The sequence below is a fragment of the Drosophila guanche genome, unplaced genomic scaffold (assembly GCF_900245975.1).
Source record: "Drosophila guanche unplaced genomic scaffold, DGUA_6, whole genome shotgun sequence".
Classification (NCBI taxonomy): Eukaryota; Metazoa; Arthropoda; class Insecta; order Diptera; family Drosophilidae; genus Drosophila; species Drosophila guanche.
Genome location: NW_022995754.1, coordinates 1,441,721 through 1,464,116, shown reverse-complemented (window position 1 = coordinate 1,464,116; position 22,396 = coordinate 1,441,721). Strand labels below are relative to the sequence as shown.

General features: G+C 44.5%; 2 protein-coding genes across 9 annotated transcripts in view; one reads left to right on the top strand and one right to left on the bottom strand.

The window, feature by feature from the left end:
• Nucleotides 1-22,396, top strand: part of LOC117589145 (spectrin beta chain, non-erythrocytic 5) — a 34,217-nt gene that overhangs the window by 1,984 nt on the left and 9,837 nt on the right. For 2 of the 8 annotated variants that reach the window (XM_034280833.1, XM_034280832.1), the window contains exons 1-9: nt 14,011-14,190; nt 15,646-15,848; nt 15,919-16,086; nt 18,002-18,118; nt 18,184-18,446; nt 18,509-18,638; nt 18,759-18,946; nt 19,007-21,980; nt 22,198-22,337. In XM_034280833.1, coding sequence (XP_034136724.1) covers nt 14,106-14,190; nt 15,646-15,848; nt 15,919-16,086; nt 18,002-18,118; nt 18,184-18,446; nt 18,509-18,638; nt 18,759-18,946; nt 19,007-21,980; nt 22,198-22,337 — 4,268 coding nt within the window. In that variant the 5' untranslated portion in view covers nt 14,011-14,105. Of the gene's footprint in view, nt 1-14,001; nt 14,191-15,645; nt 15,849-15,918; nt 16,087-18,001; nt 18,119-18,183; nt 18,447-18,508; nt 18,639-18,758; nt 18,947-19,006; nt 21,981-22,197; nt 22,338-22,396 lie in introns of those variants that run through there. The other 6 variants (XM_034280835.1, XM_034280836.1, XM_034280838.1 and 3 more) reach the window with 5 other exon arrangements.
• On the bottom strand, nt 1,289-2,282 carry LOC117589150 (E3 ubiquitin-protein ligase RNF185-like). Its single transcript, XM_034280845.1, has one exon. It carries the CDS (start codon nt 2,182-2,184, stop codon nt 1,525-1,527), a length of 660 nt encoding a protein of 219 aa, XP_034136736.1. The 5' UTR covers nt 2,185-2,282; the 3' UTR covers nt 1,289-1,524.

The following is a 22,396-nucleotide window of genomic DNA, read 5'->3' as shown; positions in this document are numbered from 1 at the left end:
CCACACAGGAACAAATGCATTCATAGAAGTCATATGCATACATACAGAGATACACATACATTATGTGTGTGTTATTCTTGTTGCTGCTGCTGCTGCTGCCTTTGTATACCCTGTGAAGATAGACTGTATTGAGTTTGGAAAATTGTTTGTCAACCAGATGAAAAGATTGAACCCAAAGCTGAAATCTACATTTACCAAAAGTGAGGCATATGATTCTGAATGATTCATCCATCCGAAAATATGCAATGCACAGGCAGTTAGTAGTGAAACGATATTTCTGCAAGGGTATTAAACCTGAGACCCCCGCGTGTTTGTCTTTTTCTTCTCCGTCTCTTTGGTATTTTGCGCAATTTGTGCGCTGTACTTTTTATTTGTTCTTTGTTTCCCCTTCTTTTTTTTCCAAGTGGAGTTTTTAATGCTTTTGGTTAAGTCCATTCAATATCGGCTCCACGGCAAGTCAATCAATCAATCACCGCATTATATGGTTATATGACTATCAACCTACCCCCCAATCCAATCAATCAAAGCCATTAAACGAATTTAGAACACTCTTTTGGTCCGGTCGTCTTATCGCCGACAGTCTCGACCGTTTATTTTGTGCTTTTTGGATATTGTTTCGAAAGGGAAATCACAGAGACTCTAATGGGAGTCACAAAGATAAAGCCTTAACATTATTTAATGATGGTAATTGCTCAAGTGCCGCCGCTCAAGTGGGGGGGAGTTGCAATTACCCTGTAATTAATTAAAAGGGCTGGAGACCCTGCAGGGGGCCGGGATCTCTGCTGCGCTTGATGAGTGCCAATTGACTTTCCGAACTTGCAACTGGGGGGATGTGGAGTGCACTCTTTTTAGCCACCAATTGGACTATAGGAAGTGCAGTGTCTTTAATTTTATGTAATTGTGATTTAAATTTTAGTTATTTTCTGAAATCTTATACAATATCTGTGTAATCTCACTTTAGAGCATGGGATTCCTGTTTCAACTTGTTGACTGCTGACGGATGTCACATTTAAATTCCACTTTCCATGCCATGACAAATTCCATTTAAATACTATAATATATTCAACCCCATTTCAACCTTATCGCCCTGGCACATAGTCCAACAAAATATCATTGATTATTGCTTAATCTATATATGAAATATTTATATAGTAAAAATAGCCAATGTCACTTGCCAAAATGATAAGGAGAGGATCGATGGATGTGGGATGGATGGGATGGGATGGGATGGAGTACCCTCCTGGAAACACGCACAATCTGAATGATGTGTCCATTAATTCCACTTAGATTTATCTGATGTTACAATTAATTTATAAATGTTCAAGAGCCAAACAGAAAGTAGTGTAGTGTGTAATAATATTGTGTGGCGGCACGTCGGGTTCTTCAAGGGAAAAGTGTTCATGTGAATGTCTCAATGAATGAATAACCAAACAACCCAGTAAAATGTGTAATCAATCCATTGAAATTGTTTCTTAACTGTTGAAATTTTGGTGTTTTTTCTGTGCGTTATAATGTGTCGAATTGTTATCCAAGGATTAGCCACACGATGCACAGTAGGGCCACGAAAAGGAACACCCTGGAGATTGTATTTTCGTCGTTGATTTGCTGTGAGTCGCGATTGTCGGGAATCGGACGTTGTGCATCCAAATTGATGAAAGGTCGAACCAAATTAAAGGGAAAATAGTTAAGGTTATAAACCATGTGAGCTTCGCCAGCCAATTCAACTCGAGGGCTATTTAAAGCAACAGGAGCCAGCACTGGTTCTCCGCGTTGTCCAGCCGGTCGTTGGGGAATCTTCTTGCGAGGATCCACTTGCTGCTTGCAATTGCGCCCATAGATTGGTATGACTTTGTTCTTGTTCACCGAACCCTTGCACACGGGGCAGAGCTTGACTCTGTGACGCGTCACTAGCCACTGGTGCAGGCAGGGCCAGCAGAACAAGTGGCCGCACATGGTAACCACGGCCTCCTGGGCGATGTCAAAGCATATGTTGCACTCGTAAACCGAAGCATCAATGGGTTCCTCAGCATCCGCGGCGCCCGTGCCACTGTTCGGTTCGGTTGAACCACTGGAGCCAGGCTTAGCGACAGTCGATACGGTCGTACAGGCTGTCGACTGTGTTAGGGCTGTATCCGTAGTCTTGCCGATGCTGTTGTTGCCACCCTTCGATGGTGCCGAATCCATGGCTTGTGAGTCACTTTTTGAGATTTTCTATTCAATTTTGCAACTGACTTATCGGAATTTGGTTTTGTGTATGTGTTGATACAAAGCCACAATGACGGAAAACTAATGGGTATCTATCTGTATATGAAAATTACATTCCACACCTCGATTAGACTCGTTCCAATTGGCTTCCAAGTGTGTCAGAGATATGTAAATAATGGCTTGAAAAAGCAATTAGAAAATAACCGCAATAGCCGCTACAGCCACATGGTTCTCTCTCTCTCTCTCTCTCTCTGTCGATCGCTCCCTCTTTGGGTCTCTCTCTTTGGCTTGCCGTCTGCTGGCACTCTCTTTTCACTTGCCTATGAAAAGGAGTTTTTCTTGGTTTTTATTTTTTTGGGAAAAACTTGGCTAACTTTGGCTTTAATTTGTTTTCCGTTTCCCTCTGAGCTCGCGCCAAAACAGAAAAAAACAGCAAGAAATAAAAACAGGAGAAATACCACATGAAATGCACATTCAAGGCTATAAGCCACAAAATACAACAAAAGCAAAAAAAGCAACAACGTCAACGCCACTAAAAAGTAAACTTGCTCTTAAACTGGTTTTCCCCTCTCCCGCTCCCGCTCCCACCCTCTCTCTCTCTCTCTCTGTGTGTGTCTGGTTGTCTGGTCTTTAGTACTTGGCTCACTCGAAGCAGTAGTTTGCTTTCTTTTTTTTAGTCAGAGTCAAAGTCTGTTGACTGTTGATGACGACGACTACGACTGCATGTGGCCAAAAAATGCATATCTACCTCCCAGGAAATGCTGTCCCCACGCAATAATTTCTGATCCGAATAATACAAAAAGAGTCTCTAAAAGGGAGACATAAAAGTACAATGTGATCGCGCAGCTTCTAGCCAAGAGTTGAGTTCAAAGTACCAGATGTTCAGTCTTAACCTTACCCCCAATTGTTTGCTCTGATCCGCAACACTTACGCGTGCTACAGTACCCAGCAAAATCAGTTTGTTTGCAACTGTTGCCTGGAACCACCGGCACCACCGAACGTCGCCTCAACCTTGAAACTGGATTTTCAGTGAAATTTCTCACCCAAATCACACAGCGAGCGAGCTCTCTCCCTCTCTCTTTCTCCCCCTGCTGACTGTCTAGATTGTGTTTCGAGTTTTTGGAGCTTTCAGCCATAAACAATTGCCACATTTAAGGCTTATTTATTATGTAGCTGTCTCGTTTTTGGCCAAGCCATGCCCCATGCCTTTGGAATTTTTGGCTAATGCCCACAGTCAAGTGCAAAGAGTGGTTTCAATTCGGGCCGCAAGCTCCAAGCGAGTGATCATCATCAACAGCAGCAGAGGAGCCCACTCGACGACCCTCTCCAACTGAGGATGAGGCTTATCCACAACGGAAGTGGCTGCGCGGCTGGAATTCCGGTTAGAAAAGCTAGCAAAAAAATATATGTATAAAAAACTAACAGCCGAAAATCTTATCAGCAGGCGGTGCTCCGTCTCTCAGCAACAACAATTTTATTCAGCCTTGAGGTTGAGTCTTCAACTTTGTGAGCGAGCAATTTGCCAATCAACTGAGAGTTGATCTCTCTGGAAAACAAAACGAAAGAGCAGACACACAAATTTAATCATGGCCAACAATTTACAATTCTTCTCAGCGTTCGCTTGTGGTTGTTGCTGCTGTTGTTTTTGGGGACCCCGGGCCCAATCAAAATATTTAGCTTTAAAGTTGCAAATAAAAAAAAGAAGAGATGATCGACAAAGTCAATAAACAAAGCAAACTACAGCGAGGGAGAGCAGAGCAGAGTAGAAGAGTAGGAGAACAGCACGTTGCAGAAATATAAGACTTCCACATGGCGGAATACTGCATTGGTTTCAAACTCCAGCCGATCTTCTGCTGCTGTCCACCACTGTAGTAGCATCAAATGTACAAGTACATACAATGTATGTAAATATGTACAAATATATGTACATACATACATACATATGTGCATGCGTAAATTCATCTTCTGCTGCTGCTTGCTGCTGCATTATGAATTCGCCAGCGAATCTTTTTGGCCGGCGTTGGCCCTTTGGGCCTTCGGGGCAATTAATTACATTTTGCGCACTTTGTTTCCGCTTTGCATCGCTCTCTGTCTGTGAAGCGGTAGAATTTCGAACTCTTTTTTTTGTGTTTTTTTTGCCTGTAATTATTTCTTTTGCTTTTCTTTGTTTTGGTTCTTCTCTCACACGCCTTTCGCTTTGTAGTTTGCTGTTGTTTACCCAGCAAGCAAACTGCTGCAGAGAGGGTAGATCGGTACTCCGATTTGGCTTTGGGATGCTACTAAGTGAATTATTAATGGATATTCCGCTAGTCGGTGCAATAGGGTAGAAGATCGTGGCCACCCCTGAGGAGACGAAGGAGACACGAAGCCATAAAAGTGCCGCTGCTTCTTGCATTTTCTGCCTCTGCTGCCTGCTTTTGCTGGGAAGGTGTTGATGGTCATGCCCCATGTCCATGTCTCTGTCTGTGTCTGTGTGGGGGCATTGATTTCGTATTTCGTATGCCTTGCAGCGGCCTGAACCCCAAAGAACAATGCGCATGTGCGCTACTCGTAAATTGTTGCTTTATTTCGAGGTTCCTCTACCGGGCCCCCTCCCTAACCCTTCTGGGTTTGCATACATCGCTGCGTACATCGATCGGAATCAAAAAGCGTAACAGAGCAAAAAGCAGAAATGCCAAATATTTAAGCGGCGGCCCCCGAGATCCACAGCTGTGAAGGCTGCTGAAGACCCCGAGACACAGGCCTACCAGACGGGCCGACGGACAGACAGGCAGAGAGACCTACATACAGAGGTGGAGACGTCTTACACATAGGGAAAAAAGTCACACCAAAAATTCAGTACGTTCGGTTCTTTTGAACACCTTTGTGTTCAGGGCGCATATTTTTATTGGCTTTTTGGCCGTGTTTGTCATTCAATCAATACAATATTTGGTCACTGAGTAAATATTCGCTTTAGGTGTAAACCCATTAAAATTTTCTAGCTTTTAAAGTCCCCAATATTTAGTTCGATTTATTCTGAAAATATTTTGAGTATCGGAAACAAAGAATTCCACTGCCATTTTGCAACAATGTAAAGCAGAAAAGTGCGACTTAAATCCATTGACAAGTTTTCTCTCGGTGTAAGGCCCTGTGTCCACGGGACCACGGTGCTTGGGCCCAGTTTCGAGGCGCGACGTGGATTACCTTGCTATCGGCTTTGATGGTTTTGGTTTTGGTTTTGCTTTTGGTTTTGCTTTTGGCCGCTTGGTTCTTCTTTCACTTTGGCATTCCTGGACGTACTTTATAAATTGTTTTGCTTTATTTTCTCTCTTTGTTTCTTTTGCTGTTTCTGTTATTTATGTTACGAGTATGAGCGTTATGCGTTCCAGTTCTTTCACATGGGATTTACCGTGGTGGAGGAGGAGGTGCAAAAGTGGACGCTAAGAGATCAGTTAAGGCCATTCATTTAGGCTCAAAAATCGTTGACATTCTTAGTATGTTCCTCCTGCTGCTGCTGATGATTATGGGTTGATGCCACAAATGAAATGTCTGTTTTCTGTGGCCTGTAAGAAATCTGCAATACTCTGACGACTCCGACTGTTGGCCAACGGAAATCGAGGTGACTCCGCGCAATCAAGGAATTTTGTTGTCCACTCAATTTATGACTTTCTTTCTTTTTTTCGTTTGATATTTGGTTTATTTATGACTATTGGAGTGGACTATGCAGAGATAGTAGAGGGGCTAGTGTGTGTGTGTGTGTGTGTGTGTGACAGAACTTATCGCGATAAAAATTGATTGCAGCAGGTGCAGAATGCATGGCAGAATCGATGGAAAAAACTAAATGATGTCACAGTGTCCAGAAGTGTCCAGAAAAATGCTCGTAGAAAAGTGTGAGTCATTGAGAACCAAACCAGAGAGCAGCTTTGGGAGAGAGAGACAGAGCGGAAGCATCATCATTAGTTGTAGTTTTATTGCCTCGTTTTGATTAATTAGCTGGGAACAACTCTTCTCTGCATTCTGCGCTCTCCCAGACAACTCTCTCATCAGATGATGACGCTAGCTCGTGACTCGTCCGTTCATTGGAATTCACTGACAGCATGTTTTACATTTGCATTTCTGCTGTTAAACTGCTGGGAACACCAAGTTTAACCTTGCGATCAGCTTATATAACGCTACTTATTTTTTTTAAAGCCAACATCAGCAACAGAATTGACAGAATATTATTATTATTGCTAAAGGTTAAGGTTTTCTCTTGCCTCGCCTCATTTAGTCTCGTGTTTTGTTTCTGAAATAAAGCCAACAAATTAAACGCTTAAATCGTTGAAAATATTTACTTAAACGCTGACATCAGAGGAATTGTAGCTGCTCCAAAGGGGAACGGAAAAGGCGTAACACGGAGAGAGGAGACTGACAGAGAGAGAGAGAGAGAGAGAGAGAGAGGTGTACCGCAATCCAAATTGTTATTACTTTTCCCCCTAAAAACTTGAACTTAAAATTGAATTTATTTTCTTTATTTTTGTTATTTTCGTAACTTTTACCGGTTTACTATCGGTGTCTGGTATCTGCTTTTCGTCTGTTCTGTTCTGCTGTTTATCTGTTTAGCATTGTAGCGTGAAGCAGCAGCAGCAGCAGCAGCAGCCAGTCAGTCTTATGATCTTTTAGTTATTTTTTTCGATTTTCGGTGTTTGTTGCTCGGTTTGTTGGCTCTTTTTATTTACGACGCTTTGATTATGACGCCCCTTTATGGAGAAGGAGGAGTGCAAAGACTTCATCGGCAAAGCAGCAGCAGCTAGCAAGCGGGCAGATCGAGGCGGCAACACTGACAATAATTTGCATATTCCCCTCGAGGGCAGGAACCCGTTTCCACACAGAGGACAGGGCACGGCAGCGTCCCCAGGTGCTGGCAGTAATCAGGCCACCCGGTAGCAGCAGCAGCAGCAGCAGCAGCATAGAATTTGTTCCCAGGAGAACCCAGAATAAAGCGGCATAGAAAAAGGTTCCATAAGAGGATTGCTCTAAGCTTTGAAAGGCCCTGTTCATGATCCTAGAGATTTGCTCTTTGGATTTCCAATTAATTATTTATTTTCTGACACAAACATCTGTTCGGAATAATTGTACCCTGTGAAAGTGTAGCTTTAGTATCTTTTAGGGAGATTATAAATGTGTGTTTGGGAACATGGCAGAAGATAACCCAAATCCAATTTCATTTCACAGATAAAAGATACGAAATTTCAGAGGACAGCCACTGCTTTTGGTGGGGAACTGCACTGGGAGCACTCTCCTCCAAGTATATTTATAGCTTCAAAAAAAACTCCACACCACTTGAAGAACTCCACTCGAAGATAATTTATTCGTGAAATGTTTTGCAAACAAAGAGAAACCGCAAAGAATTCTACAGTTTGTTTTTCCCCTTCCCCCTTCCCATTATAACGTCATCGAAAATGAATTTCTCGTGTCGTGTAATTCTAAACTTGAATTCAGTGTTTATTTTATTATTATTTATTATTATTATTGTGGCTTTGCGCAACGTGCTCTGTGAAATGCAATATTTTTGGGGGGTTCCAAATGGGGCTGTAACGCCATAACGGAGTCTTTTGAGCCTTCAAAACACACATAAAATCGTTTGAAATTAATTTAAAATCCATAAGTTATCAGGGAATTACGGGTAGTAACAAATGTTAACAATATTTGATGGGCCACAAGGCTATCTGTTGTTCAAAAAAATGATTCCATAATGTAAAGAAGAATTTAATGTTTCGAATGATTCGATTTTTATGGCACCCAGACACTTGAGTAAACAAGGGCTGCCAGAGGGAGGGACTCTGAAGCTAAGCCTGAACAATCATCTGAATTCCAATTAAAAATTGTTTCCATAACCGCAGAGATCTGTCTCTATATGGAAGGGACTGGGACTCCCTCCCATTGCCCTATCACATGATTTTTTTTCCAATTTCAATTAGAGGCATTTCGTATAGAGATCGAACAGATCTCTAACTCTCGTACGATAGAAATTCTAGTGTACGGAGAATGATGACTATATTTTCTGTAGAAATATTGCCTTCGTTTCGTTTTCCATCTTTTGTTTGCTGTCAAAAAATGAAATTGAATTGTTTTTAGGCTCAGGCAGTTGTCAGTCAGAAGAGCTTGTTAGACGATCGTTTGATTGCCATTCCGCGTACATTTTAATTAAAACTAAGATGCGGTCGTTGGAGAGAGGGGAGGGGCGTGAGGGCTGCTGCTATCAGTGGAGTTGGGTAACCTTAGCCTACTGAAACGCACTGTAGAACAACTCGATAAGGGGAATGCGACTTTTAGGGGCTTTTTCGTAACTTCCTGCGGAATTTAAGGAAGGAAGGCGTATTTAGAGCTCTTTGCCCCACTGGCAAGACTTCTTGGAACGACTCCCCAATGGAAAAATGTACTTGAAGCGTTCCCCCCCACCTAAGGAAATATTTATTTGAAGCGCGTTCTTCAAAGAGCTGGAACCATTGTGCAAATATTTGATCAAAACGATGAGTGCGGAGTGTGAAATGGCTAGCGTGTATTTGTCATATAACTATGGGGGACTGTGTACTACGAATATATATTATCCAGCACATGGCACTTCCTCCACTTCACTCGATCCCTCCGTCAATTGCGAATGAGTCACATTTCGCTGAGCCGCCAGTTTTGGTTACAAAACACAACACACGTGTTCCAGCGCCAGTGAAAAGGCAACAGTTAAGCTCTCCTCATATGCAAATCATTCATTGATTAAGTCATAGTTTCAATGTGCGATACTTTTCGTGGGCAGAATCGCTTGGGCATCGCAGAGTCATTAACCAGTAGAAATAACAGCGGGAATAGGAGGTGGGAACTGTCTTTGCATCACTATTAGAGAATCAAAACCGATTTGCAGAAAAGAAAACAACTATGAGAATCAGCCTTTCCACCAAGAACTCTCTTTCGCTTCATTCCCATGTGCAAAAACGAACATTTTGTGCATTTTTCATTGAGTTGTGGCTACAATTAGAATAGCTTTCTGCATTTCAAAGTGCATTTCCGTTTGATTAAAGCCAAAGAAGTATGTATGTATGATATGTGTACCCCTCTTGCTAATCAATTAACTAATCTTAGTCACACTCTTGGCTGTGATTCCTCGTCAACTAATTGATTACCTTGGGCCCTTCCTCTAGCTTTCAATCAAAGGAAATCAATCAAAAAGAAGCCCACAGACCCATTGAAGGTACCGCCTAGAGCGGCTTAGAGTCAGCTTGTGTGTGTGGCAAAAACCGAAGAGATCTCTGGTTTAATGTGCGCGTATATCCGCCATAACGAATCTTAATGATGCCACAATTAAAAGAAGACGCGTGCCTCTGCCTCTCCCCTTTGGGCAGAAATGTAGTGAATCGCCACAGCCAGAATAGATCTCAAATTTATAGTTAGTTCTCATTCGAAATCGTTTAAAATTGATTCGAAAATAACGCCCCAATAGAAATGTTTCGAAATGTTTTCACTTTTAATTGATTTTTATTGTGTGCCAAAAAATGCAGAGAATATTTTTTGGGGGGAGGGGCAGAGAAATCTACGGGCAGCAGTTGGAATCTATGGAATCTGTAGATGATTTGAAAGATGAAATATCTCTGAGATCTCCCGCTGTGTTAACAAAAAATCATCATCAGCCAGCTGCCATTGTCGCCCAAAGAGAGATTTGTAGAAAAAAAGAGCTTGGAAGAAGTGATGTCATCGTTTGATTATTCGATGGATTTATTTGTTTTGTCAGCCTCTGGGCCTGGCCCAAAACCCAAGCCTCACATTTTCCCAGGGCCCCCCGAAAAAGGAAAGGCTGGGAAAAGCGCCATTCATTCATTCATTCGATTGGGAATTGGAAAAACATTTCATGGCCAAAAGCCGCAAACGAACAGAAACACAAAACACCCAAAAAAACATTCGGATTAAATCGCAGAAGCGGCGGCGCCCTAAAAATATTTGCATAGACAAAATACAAGACAAAAGGAGAAAGAGAAGGAGAATGTAGAAAGAGAGAGAGAGAAACAGAATGAGAGAGGGTGAGGCGAAGAGATGTGCGTGAAATACGGTAGCAATCGGTGGCGCATGCGCTGAGGTCGCGCCGCTGCCCAAAAACGAATCGAATTGGATTCAAACATGGCCCAAAAGAGAAATAGAGAGACAGGTACAAGCAAAGAGAGAGGGAGGGAGAGGGAGAGGCAGTGGGGGTGGGTCGTCAGCAATAGAGAGATCCAAAAGCCAGAGTCGGCTTCAGTCCAATGATGAGGTCATCAGAAGAAGCATAGAATATGCCATAGAATATGCACGACACGATACGCTGAGATATGCCGTGTCGGATCGTGTCGGGTGCGGGTGCCACAGCAGGCGTACAGCCCCCCTGGAAGAGGGGGAGGTAAGGTCCATAAATAATGGCAACAGAATGAAGAGTGTGGAATGGACAGAAGATGCAGAAGGAAGGGAGTGTAGAAGACTCCAAATAGCACCAAATAATGACAATGAGTGGGGGAAGGAAGGCAGCAGAACCCAAGATAAGAATGATGAAAAGAGGAAACGAAGAAGTAGAAGTAGAAGTAGAAGATGAAACATCAAATAACCAAACATTGACTAATTTTTGCACAAATAACTTTTTGGAGGGGGCAACGGCATTGGCAACTCATACGCGTACCGCCTCAGAGTTAACCAACTAATACAATGGAGGAGGAGTTGGTGCTGTATGAATGGCAGTGTGGGGAACAGCACCAACAATGAACAACAATTTCGATTTCAACAAAAGCAAAAGCCAAACTTAAACGAGTAACAGCCATAAAAGTGAGGGAAGACATCAACCAGCGACCGACGAACACTTTGATGCCAAAAAGTATTACCAAATATTATTTTCCTCCTCCTCTTTTATGGATCTCTTGCTGATTTTTTATGGCTACATGTCTGCGCTGATTTTTTTGTTTTGGACAATAATCAGGCAAAATGTTTGGTAATTATTTTTAAAGAGCAAACGCCAATTTTTATTGAAGCCCCAGTTGAGTGTGGCGGAGAGTGGAGTTCAAGTTTGAACTTTTGCGGGCTTGTAAAAAATGTAAATTGAATGATGGAATGCCAGCAGAGAGATCGCTAAACGATGAAGTTATTTAGGAGTGAAACTATTTTTAAAAGATTTATTACCAAAGGACGGCAGATTAAATCTTGAAATTAAATTCATGAAAATGGACTGAAACTGCTTTAAGATGATCATAAATCTAAGGCCAGAATAATAATTACACTCAATTTTAGATTATTTACAAATCTTTTCGTATTTTTCTTTCTGTTGTTTTCTTTCTTAAAGAATTTCTCTACTCTTTTTTTCCCTCGTTGAGTATCTCGGAGGTTTTTTTCAAAAACTGTTTAAAATTCGTATCACAGACAAAAGAATTTATATCATTGCCGTTTTTTCTATCCCTGTGTCTATCTATCTATCGTTCTGAAGCTGTCGTTTTTGTTGGCTTGGAATTTAAATTTCCAGCGAGCCACTGATGAGGTAATTTTATGCATACAAAAACTTCAAAACAAAGCCACAAATTCCCTAATTTGCGTGGTGACACAGGTCTCTCGTCTCGTTTCATGATTCCCTCAAGCAAACAACAAAAGCAAAAAAAGAGACAAATAAATCGCAACAAGAGAGATGACAGAATGAAGTTTTGTTATCCTCCATTTCAATCACTCACGCAAAACTAATTAAAGAAATAAAGAGGCAAACTACTTTGGATGCTATCAGCATCTATTTGGGTAGATAATACTTGTGCTTAGGATACATTTAAAGAACATCATTAGATGCGCTGAGAACATAAAAATGGGAACCAGAAAAGATGGCACATGAGATTTGATTGCGATTTTTGTTGATTTTTATTTCGGTTTCTTAGCATCATTTTCTACCTTAAAAATTTGTGCTACAAAACGTTTCCAAGTCGTTCAAACTTTATGGATTTATGTAAATTCCGAGGCTTATTTCAGGTCTTATATTTAGCGGATTATAACCACGACAGATAGATCCACAGATGCAGATGTAGAACAATCCAAGAGATCTGTATCTGTATCTCCCCAGAGAGACTTTGTTAGAGAGAGGGGCAAAAAAAAGAAGATGTTTATAATTAGAATTTTGCAGCTACATTTGAATACTCGTGTGTTTCTCCTGCTTCTCCAGCAGATACATCTGCGATCCGCATGTTTTCTCTTTGGGTTTCTGGCGATCAAACATGCGCCTGCGCGCGCACACTCGTTCTGGTTCCTCTGGGGCTGCTCTTGAGGGTGTGTTTATTTTTGTATTTTTTGTGTGTTTCTCCCTGTAAACAGGAAAGAGGAGCAGTTCGTTTTTCCTTTGTTTTAAGGTGTAAAAATAGTTTTAATAGTGCAAAGACAGCTGTGTTGATCCTTACTTGAGGGGCAGCGAAAGAGATGAGTTCTCCCTTTCTATCTTCCTGTGCTTCTCATGAGGAACTCCATATTGTAAGTAGATTTACGATCACCTCCTTTTGGGTGAACGAAATGGAATGTTGTCGCTTGTTCCTGTTAAATGTTTTAATTGGGTTTTTCCATTTAAGCCTAAAGTTATGCCTCGTGTTCCAATATCACTTGGGGCCACTCCACCGCCCGTCCTCACTCTGGTGCCGCCTCTTACTTTTGCTGTTTGCATTCTGATTCTGATAAGAGAGCCCACATCCTTATCGGCCCCTCACCATTTACGGTTAAAGTTTATTGTCACTAAACACAACACCAACACAAACACAACGATCGCTCGTTCGTGTTGCTATTTTCTTTGCTTTTTTTTTTGCCATTTATTGTTTGGTTTTCACCTATTTTTTAATTGATTTTTCTATTTGCTGTAGCGAACAGAACGAAGTGTTATGTTTGCCACTTTTGTTGCGGGACGAATGAAAATGCCTTCCAGATGACCTCAGACCCCTTCTGGTCTCTGGAACGAGGTAGGGATTAGGGTTCCGCAAGAATGGTGTCGCAGAAATAAAGACATTCGCTGAATTATGGCATTTAAAATGGTTTCAAAGTATATTTTGGGAATATGATATCATGAGAGGGAATATCGGGATATCAGATTCAAATGTTATTCAAATTATCTGTGTGCAATGATGTCATAGGGGGAAGAGTTTAATTAGTGTTTGAATAATTTATAGACCTTTTTTTTGGCTAAAGTCATTGTCATTTCAATGATCCAATTTCATGGGAATGCAAATCCTTTATCGATCCCTGCAAGCGCCAGACACAAATATGTCCAATGGCATGCCATGAGAGATATCGAATGATAAGATAACTTTGTTTTGTGTGTGTTTTCGTTGAGAGAGAAAGATGGATTCTGCTTCGGAAGCTTAACCCTAAGAGCAGCGTCACCATTGCTCCACCCCTTAACGCCTGCCCACCCACCTATTCGAGATAGCGATAAAAGGAATATATTCACCATAGCCAAAATAATTTGCTGCTCACTTTCGGTTTTCGTGGCCTCTCGTGTGTCGCTCTTTGATGATAAAAACAACAAAATGGGGAGGCAGCAGGCACCTTCACGGGAGGGGGCAAGAAGGGGAGGATCGCTGCCATTCGTGGCGACCAACGAAATCGGGCCAAGTGCCAGTCGGCCGCCCCTTTAAAACTTTTCAGTGACCAAACGACGCGGGTTGTGCGAGCAACTGCCTCCAAACGATCGTAACCGTTGAAGTATTTCCCAAAGAGAGAAAAATCGAATCTAGAGTGCCACGGGACTGAACTCTCAATAAAGAAACAAAAACGAACAACAGCAAACACCACTCGTGGAGGATTCCGATACCGATTCCGGAATTCTGAAATGTTTTAATCGTAGAAAAACAGTCCACCGACCCAACAAATTTGAAGTGTTTAATTGAGTGCCAAGAGAAGGAGGAATTTCCGCCCACACCATGGAGGAGAGCAACGCTCAATATCGTTCCAACTTCACACGGAACGAATATCGGCGATATATATCCTATGAGCGTCAGTCATTGGGTAGGTTTTGCTGAAAGAAAATTTGAACTTGAACTTGGAGGCAGAAATATGAAAGGGAATGGCTCCCCCATGGAATTATACAATTTCCCCCACGAATGAAAGTACTTTTCTCTTATCAGCTCTGATGGAGTGATAACTGTTGATAAGATTCCATAAATATTTGACAAATGACTCCTCCTCGGACATCGAGCCATAAACCACTGAATAGACCTACGTTTTTGGACTTTATTTCGTTTTCTGCTGAAACTCTCTGGGATACGCTTTAGTTCGTATTTCCATGGCCCCTGCCATGCCCACTCAACCCTGCCAATTGCGTAACCCAAAATTTTGATAAAAAACGTTTTTTTTCCCGTGGTATAAAGTAATTTGAACGCTCGTCGTTTGATAACAGAACCCCATTCCGTGCGCTGTCAAGGCGAGTTATGACATGCTCTGAAAGTGTTGCTGTGGCTGTTGTTGTTTTTGTTTATACTCTATTGGGAAAGGGTATAACTGCTAGTACTTAAACTTTGTGGGGTATTTATTCGATTGATATCTTTTTGAGGTATTTATCTGGGTTCTGGGATATTACAGAGGGTGTTTTCAGGGACATTGAGGTGCATATCTGTGGCCACTCATTTGAGCATATTTTGAGTATTTTGTGTTTGTTGTTTTCTTGTGCATTTTCTTTCATACTTTTCGCTTGTGCATGTGGCTGCCACTGGCTGTCGAAGATCAATATACATATGTTTCCCCCTGAAAATTGCATAAATGTAGGCAAAGTTATAAAGAAATTAACCTGGCTTCTTTGTGCCAACAAATCGAATGTACATGCCGCTCTCTGCGCCCATAAACTTCCCTAAAAACGAAGCAATTGCAGTCTCCGAACTCCACTAATAGTAGTATATGAACTAAAACCATGATGTAACACCTTTTAGCAGTATTTCTAGAATATTTTATTGGGTTACCTCAGACTAGAAACCTAATTAAAAGAAAGAAAAAAAAACTAGTACAATTATTGTGATTGTTAAATGTTTCAATGCCAATCGATTGTCGCAATCTTTGTGATTCAGATGGAAGAATTCGAAATTCGTAATGTTTTAAATTTAGAAATTACGACTAAACTAATAATAAATAAATGTCGAAGGGAATGTGCGACTCCTAACTTTGTTTTTGTGTGTGTTTTTTTATGAGAGAATACCACTATAATGGGACACTGATAGGAACTCCGAACACCGAACACCTCACCGCACGTACTTATCTCTTAGATTCTCCAATAGGCAATAACGTCATGGGTTCGACATTATCTTTTGGACTTCCTCTATTGATTTCTGTTGTTGTCAAGGGGGGAGAAAATCAAAACAAAATACTAAACGTTTTCGTGTCGCCGCTGCACTTGTACGAGTTCCCGAGACACTCTCAAGAGTCGAGTACTAATCCCGTGTTTAATTCTTTCTTTTTTCTTGCTTCGTTTAGCATCACAGTATGAGCCGGGAGGCTATGCCACGCTGCAAACCTCAAGCTCATCAGCAACATCCACGAATCGCGGCACCGGCAACATGACGCAGCGCGACGGCATAATTAAATTTGAGAATGAGCGGATCAAAACGCTGCAGGAGGAGCGACTCCACATCCAAAAGAAAACATTCACAAAATGGATGAATTCATTTTTGATCAAGGTAAAGCGGGGGAAAACTCACAGACAGTTTGGCATAAATGAGTCTAACTTTTGGTTCACTTTACTTGCAGGCCAAAATGGAGGTGGAGGATCTATTCACAGACCTGGCCGATGGCATAAAGCTGCTCAAGCTGCTGGAGATAATATCGTCGGAGAAACTGGGCAAGCCGAACAGCGGACGAATGCGCGTACACAAAATTGAAAATGTCAACAAGAGTCTGGCATTCTTGCACACAAAGGTGAGTGGCGGAAGAGAGAGAGAGAGAGAGAGAGAGAGAGAGTGGCCACACAAAAAAGAGAGTGCAGAGTGGAGGGGGAGAGTCTCCATGGAGAGTGTAGAGTGAGGAATCTCTTTACGCATTTGTAGAAAGTGCAAGTCGCGCCTGCGCAGTCATGCGCGTGGCTCATTGCGTGCCTTGTTTGCCATATGAGAGGGAGAGAGAAAGGAATGGGTTGGGATGGCCCCACCATGATCTCCCCAAAGAAGTGAGAGACCTGAAATATATTTAATTACATGCCATCGCGGTTTTTTCTTGGCAATTTTCTGAAATATTTTTGCATACTTTCTAATGCATGCCGCTGATGTTTGCCGCTTCGTGTGGCACATTTTCCATGTGCACTTTCTTTGGAGTGATTTCGGTGATTTTTAATTGTTGCCTGCAAAAGAAGATTGTTGTGTGTTGCATGTGGAAGCCATGCAACAGGCCATGCAATCGCATGCGACATAGTTTCGCTTTTTATTCGCTTGCAGTTCGGATCGGTGGGTGCTCCTCTGCCTGCCTCTGCCTTCTCCACCTTTTGTTTTGGCTGCTAATCTAATTAGAAGCTCGCTTAATGCCTAAATGCAACCGATTAAACCGTTGCAATTTGTGTGCCACAAAACGACAAGTGCCCTGCCCCGCCACTCCCCCACTCCCCCACTCCCCCACTCGTCTCTCTATCTAATTCACCTTGTCTTTTGTTAAATGCTTTTTCCAGTGAAAGTTTTTTGGGTTTTACTTTTTTTGTGTGTGTGTACAGCCCTCCATTTCAGTTCGTATTTCTTGTGTTTATGTGACACGGGGCATTGGAGTGCATTTTAATTGGTTTTGGGCCAGAGGAAGCCCCCAAGTTTCGTTTAAGGCAAGCGGCAGGTTCATTGAGGCATGGAATGGAACACGAATCTTGGAAAAGAGCAGAAATTTACATTGAAATTAGAGTTCGTTTTATGAGCAGAACAATCATTAGTGTTTCTAGTGGGATTTTTTTATGTTTTCAGTTGTTTTTGCTGTTTTCAAGAACTAGCGGCAGATGATGTTGCCTTCCACTGATCATTTTAGCCTCAATTCCCTCTTCAAACTCATGCCTAAAATGGCTTTAAAATCAGTGACTTATTCTTCCCACATTATTTTCTCTATATAAATGGATAATTTATACTTTAAGTTCATCTATTAACCCAACAAAAACCCAAAAATAACGGAATATAGATTTATTTTTGCTATTTCCACCTAATTACACACAGAATCGATCTCTTTGCTTGTCTTTTTCTAAGGAAAATGTGTGTTACCTTTCGCTTATGGGAAATTTTCTGCAGCGCTTACAGCACTAATTTCTACACAAATGAACCATCGCTCTAGTGGACCAGTTTTGTGTACAAATCCAACTCGCATTCCACACTCCACACTCCATCTTCCATTTTTATGTTTCTGTTTCTGTTTCGGTGGGTCATAAATCAGTCTTAAAGTTGACCATTTTGTAGTCGCTGATTATGCGATGTAGATCAGCTATCAGCTGCTGGAGGTAACTTATGCTTTCTTCGGGCCATGACCTACTCGTGGCTACAAAATGCGAAGTGACGAGCTCCAGCAGCGACGCGGGTCAAGCAGAGTTCAAGCACCTTTCCACCTGATAATGCGTGACACCAGACCCAGTTTACCTTTTGCTTGTAGCTGTAGATGTGGCTGTGGATGTATCTCTGTCTGTATCTGTATCTGTATCTTTGGCTGCGTCTGTAACCCGATACGCAGCTTACAGCCCCACACCACTCCACAAACCAGAGAGATAGAGAAATTGAAAGAAAATCCAGGGCGGAACGAAACGGAACGACATGAAAATACAAAAAAAGAGAATGCTAATGTGGTCTGTGCTCTGTTTTCGAATTTCCCCATTTAATAGGTACGCCTGGAGTCCATTGGTGCCGAGGATATTGTCGATGGCAATCCCCGATTGATTTTGGGTCTCATTTGGACAATAATTCTTCGATTTCAAATTCAGGAAATTGAAATTGATGTCGTAAGTAGAGCAAACGAATCACTAAAGATAGAACTGTGATTAATGATTATTTCTCCCTCTTTTAGGATGAGGAAAACGAATCCAGTGAGAAGCGTTCGGCCAAGGATGCGCTGCTGTTGTGGTGCCAAAGGAAAACGCACGGCTATGCGGGTGTCAACATTACGGACTTTACCTCCTCCTGGCGCTCCGGCTTGGGCTTCAATGCGCTCATCCATTCGCATCGACCGGATCTGTTCGAGTACAATACGATTGTCAATTCAAAGAACTCGAATTTGGATAATCTGAATCATGCGTTCGATACGGCAGCCAATGAATTGGGTATACCAAGGTGGGTGCATGCCACAATAGCGAAAGATTCTTTGCTGATGCTTTGGTTTATCGTATTTCCAGTTTACTCGATGCCGAGGATATTGACTCGGCCCGACCTGATGAGAAATCAATCTTGACCTATGTGGCATCGTACTATCACACCTTTGCACGCATGAAGAACGAACAGAAGAGCGGCAAGCGCATAGCAAATGTAAGTGGGAAGTCAGTTGCAGTCGCTGCAGCGTAACGAGCATCCATTCCAATTCCAATCCATTTCTACGCTCTGTTTCACAATGGAAATGTCGTCTCTCTTCTGCATTTCCACCGATAGATTGTTGGCCAGCTAATGGATGCCGATCGCAAGAAGATACACTACGAACGTCTGACCACAAACCTTTTGAGCTGGATCCGGCAGAAGACTTTGGAGCTGGAGCAGCGCAATCTGCCCAACTCCCTGGAGGGCATACAGCGTGAACTGATGGCCTTTAAGGAGTATCGCACCATCGAGAAGCCGCCCAAGTGAGTGTGGAGCACAATCGGGCAGCATTAACCAGTTGCTAAACGTTTCTCTTTCTGTAGATACAAAGAACGCAGCGAGATCGAGGCCCTGTACTTTACGATCAACACTCTGTTGAAGGCGTTGAATCAGCCGCCGTACAATCCGCACGATGGTGTGATGGTCAACGACATTGAGAAGGCCTGGCAGATCCTCGAGTATGCCGAGCACAACCGCGAAGTGGCGCTGCGCGAGGAGCTGCTGCGGCAGGAGAAGCTCGAGCAGTTGAACTACAAATTCGAGAAGAAGTCGGTGCTGCGCGAGGGCTACCTCAAGGAGATGATTCAGGTGCTGTCCGATCCGCGCTATCTGCGCCAAGTGGATGCCACACTGAAGAAGCACGAGGCCATCTCGGCGGACATACTGGCACGCGTAGAGCGTTTCAACGACCTCACGGCCATGGCCAATGAGCTGGAGAAGGAGAACTACCACGGCAAGGAGCGCGTGAAGAAGCGCGAGCAGGAGGTGATGGAGAAGTGGCGTAAGCTACTCGAACTGCTGGAGAACCAGCGCCTCAACCTCTCGCAGATGAGCAATCTGATGAATCTGCTGCGGGAGATTGCCAGCACCACGGAGTCCGTGCGGGAGCTGCAGCAGCAGTTCGCCTCGGAGGATGTGGGCCCACATTTGCTGGGCGTCGAGGAGCTGCTGCAGGCGCACTCGCTGCAAGAGCTCCAGGTGAACACGTACGGCGAAACGCTGAAGCGCTTCAACCGCCAGGCTGCGCCCTACAAGAGCTCCGAGCACAAGGACGCCGCTGTGTTGGCCCAACGATTGGGCGAGCTGGAGGAGGCCTATTCGGAGCTGATCAGACGCTCGGCCGACCGTCGGGCACGCCTGGAGGAGGCGCGCAACTTCCACCACTTCATGGAGGACTACGACAACGAGGAGAGCTGGCTGGTGGACAAGCAGCGCATCTGCAAGACGGGCATCACGGCCAAGGACCTGCGCGCCGTGCTCTCCCTCCAGCAGAAGCACAAAGCTCTCGAGGATGAGATCAAGTCGCGCAAGCCCAAGTCCTCGCAGATGTCGGACGCTGGCAAGCGGCTGATCGGCGAGAAGCATCCACGCTCCAGCGAGATCAAGAGCCGCATCGATTCCCTGGCGGAGCACTGGCAGGCCCTGGAGGCGCTGGTGGAGGTGCGCCGGCGTCAGCTGGAGGATGCGGCCGAGGCCTATCAGTTCTACACGGACGCCAACGAGGCCGAGTCCTGGCTGAACGAGAAGATGGCGCTGGTCAACAGCAAGGACTACGGCAACGATGAGCCCTCCGCCCAAGCGCTGCTCCAGCGCCACCGCGACCTGCAGGGCGAGCTGAACGCCTACTCCGGGGACATACTGAACCTCAACCAGCAGGCGGATAAGCTGATCAAGGCTGGCATCTGCACGCTGGAACTGACGGCCGCCGAGCCCGAGCTGCCCGATGTCGAGCAGGAGGAGTGGATCAATGAGACGCGCCTCGTGCCCAAGGAGGTGTGGGAGGACGAGTGGGTGGAGAAGTTGGAGCACAAAAAGGTCACCGAAACGAAAATGCTGCCGCACGTGCGCTCGCAGTTCCCCTTCGAGGGGCAGGGCATGAAGATGGAGAAGGGCGAGGTGATGCTGCTCAAGTCCAAGACCAACGACGACTGGTGGTGTGTGCGCAAGGACAACGGTGTCGAGGGCTTCGTCCCGGCCAACTATGTGCGCGAAATCGAACCCCGCCCCGTGGCCTGCATTGTGCCGAAAGCGGAGAAGGTCAAGTCCCTGCAGAAGGTGAAGAAAACAATTCTCGTGCGGCAGGTGGTGCCCGTGAAGCGCATCAAGCCGGTGAGCGTTACGCCCAAGCCGCTCGTGCAGCGTCGCACGTCCACGCAGAGCATCAACGAGAATGCGGACAGCGTGGAGAAGCGTCAGCAGCGGATCAACGCCACCTACGACGAGCTGCAGGAGATGGCACAGAAGCGGCACGCTCTGCTGGAGGACTCCATCCATTTGTTTGGCTTCTACCGCGAGTGCGACGACTTCGAGAAGTGGATGAAGGAGAAGGAGCGCATGATCAAGTCGGACGATGGCGAGGGTGTGGACAATGCCAAGCGGAAGTTCGAGAAGTTCATCACGGACCTCTCCGCCGCCTCGAAGCGCGTGGAGGAGATCGACGGAGCGGTGGACACCTTCCGGCAGCAGGGCCATTCGCAGCTGGACAAGATCATTGCCCGCCAGCGGCAGATCCATCAGATCTGGCAGCGCCTCAACAACGCTAAGGCACAGCGGGAAAAGAGCCTGGAGGGTGCCTCCAGCGTGGAGCTCTTCAATCGCACCTGCGACGAGGCGAAGGTCTGGATGAGCGAGAAAATGCTCCAGTTGGACACGGCTGTCATCACGCCCGATCTGCGCACCGTACAGGCACTGCAGCGTCGCCACCAGAACCTCGAGCGTGAACTGGCGCCCGTGGAGGACAAGGTGAACCGCGTCACGTATCTGGGCAACTCAGTGAAGAACGCCTATCCCGCAGAGCGGGACAACGTCAACGGGCGCCAGCAGGAGGTGCAGGACATGTGGCAGCAGGTGCAGCAGCGTGGCAACGATCTGCGCAACCGCATCGAGAGCGAGGTCGGCCAGCAGATATTCAACAACAGCGCCAAGACCCTACTCGCATGGATCGACTCGGTGAAGGATCAACTGAATGCCGATGAGTCCGCCCGAGACGTGGAGACGGCCAACAATCTGCTGAAGAAACACAACGACTTGGGCGACGACATTCGCGCCCACGACACTGAGTTCGTCGAGGTCATCCAGCTGGGCAAGCAGCTCTCCGATGGCAAGCCCGACATGGCCGAAACTGTGACTCTGATCGAGCGGCTGAAGGCCGAACAGGATGCCATCCACAGGGGCTGGGCGGAGAAGCAAAAGTGGCTGCTGCAGTGCGTCGAGCTGCAAATGTTTAATCGCGAGGCAGACAAAATTGATGCCACCACCAAGAGTCATGAGGCATTTTTGGAATACAACAATTTGGGGGTAAGTTAAATGAACAATAAGAAAACCCGTCATGCGCCACCTGTAATAACAATGCACCTTGCGGCTGCAGCCTCGATTGTCAAATATCGATAGTTGTACACCATCAATATCTATATTTTCAAAATTCACATACATATCTAGCACAACTGTTATCGATAGCTGCCCACGCGCGTTATTTGAACTGCACATCTAAATGCTTATTTTGCACCACTTTAAGGCATCTCTCGACGAAGTGGAGGCCATACTGAAGCGTCATTTGGACTTTGAAAAGACCCTAATGGCCCAGGACAAGATCCTTAAGGGTTTCAGCGACAATGCAGACAAGCTGATTGCCAACGATCATTACGATGCCAAGTAGTAAGAGAGTCTCCCACCTATCGTTTACATTTTGCACATTTTTAATTCGAATTAATTGC

Bases quoted from the DNA above. Each gene is read 5' to 3' on its own strand.
- LOC117589150 (XM_034280845.1), bottom strand. From the start codon at position 2,184: ATGGATTCGGCACCATCGAAGGGTGGCAACAACAGCATCGGCAAGACT.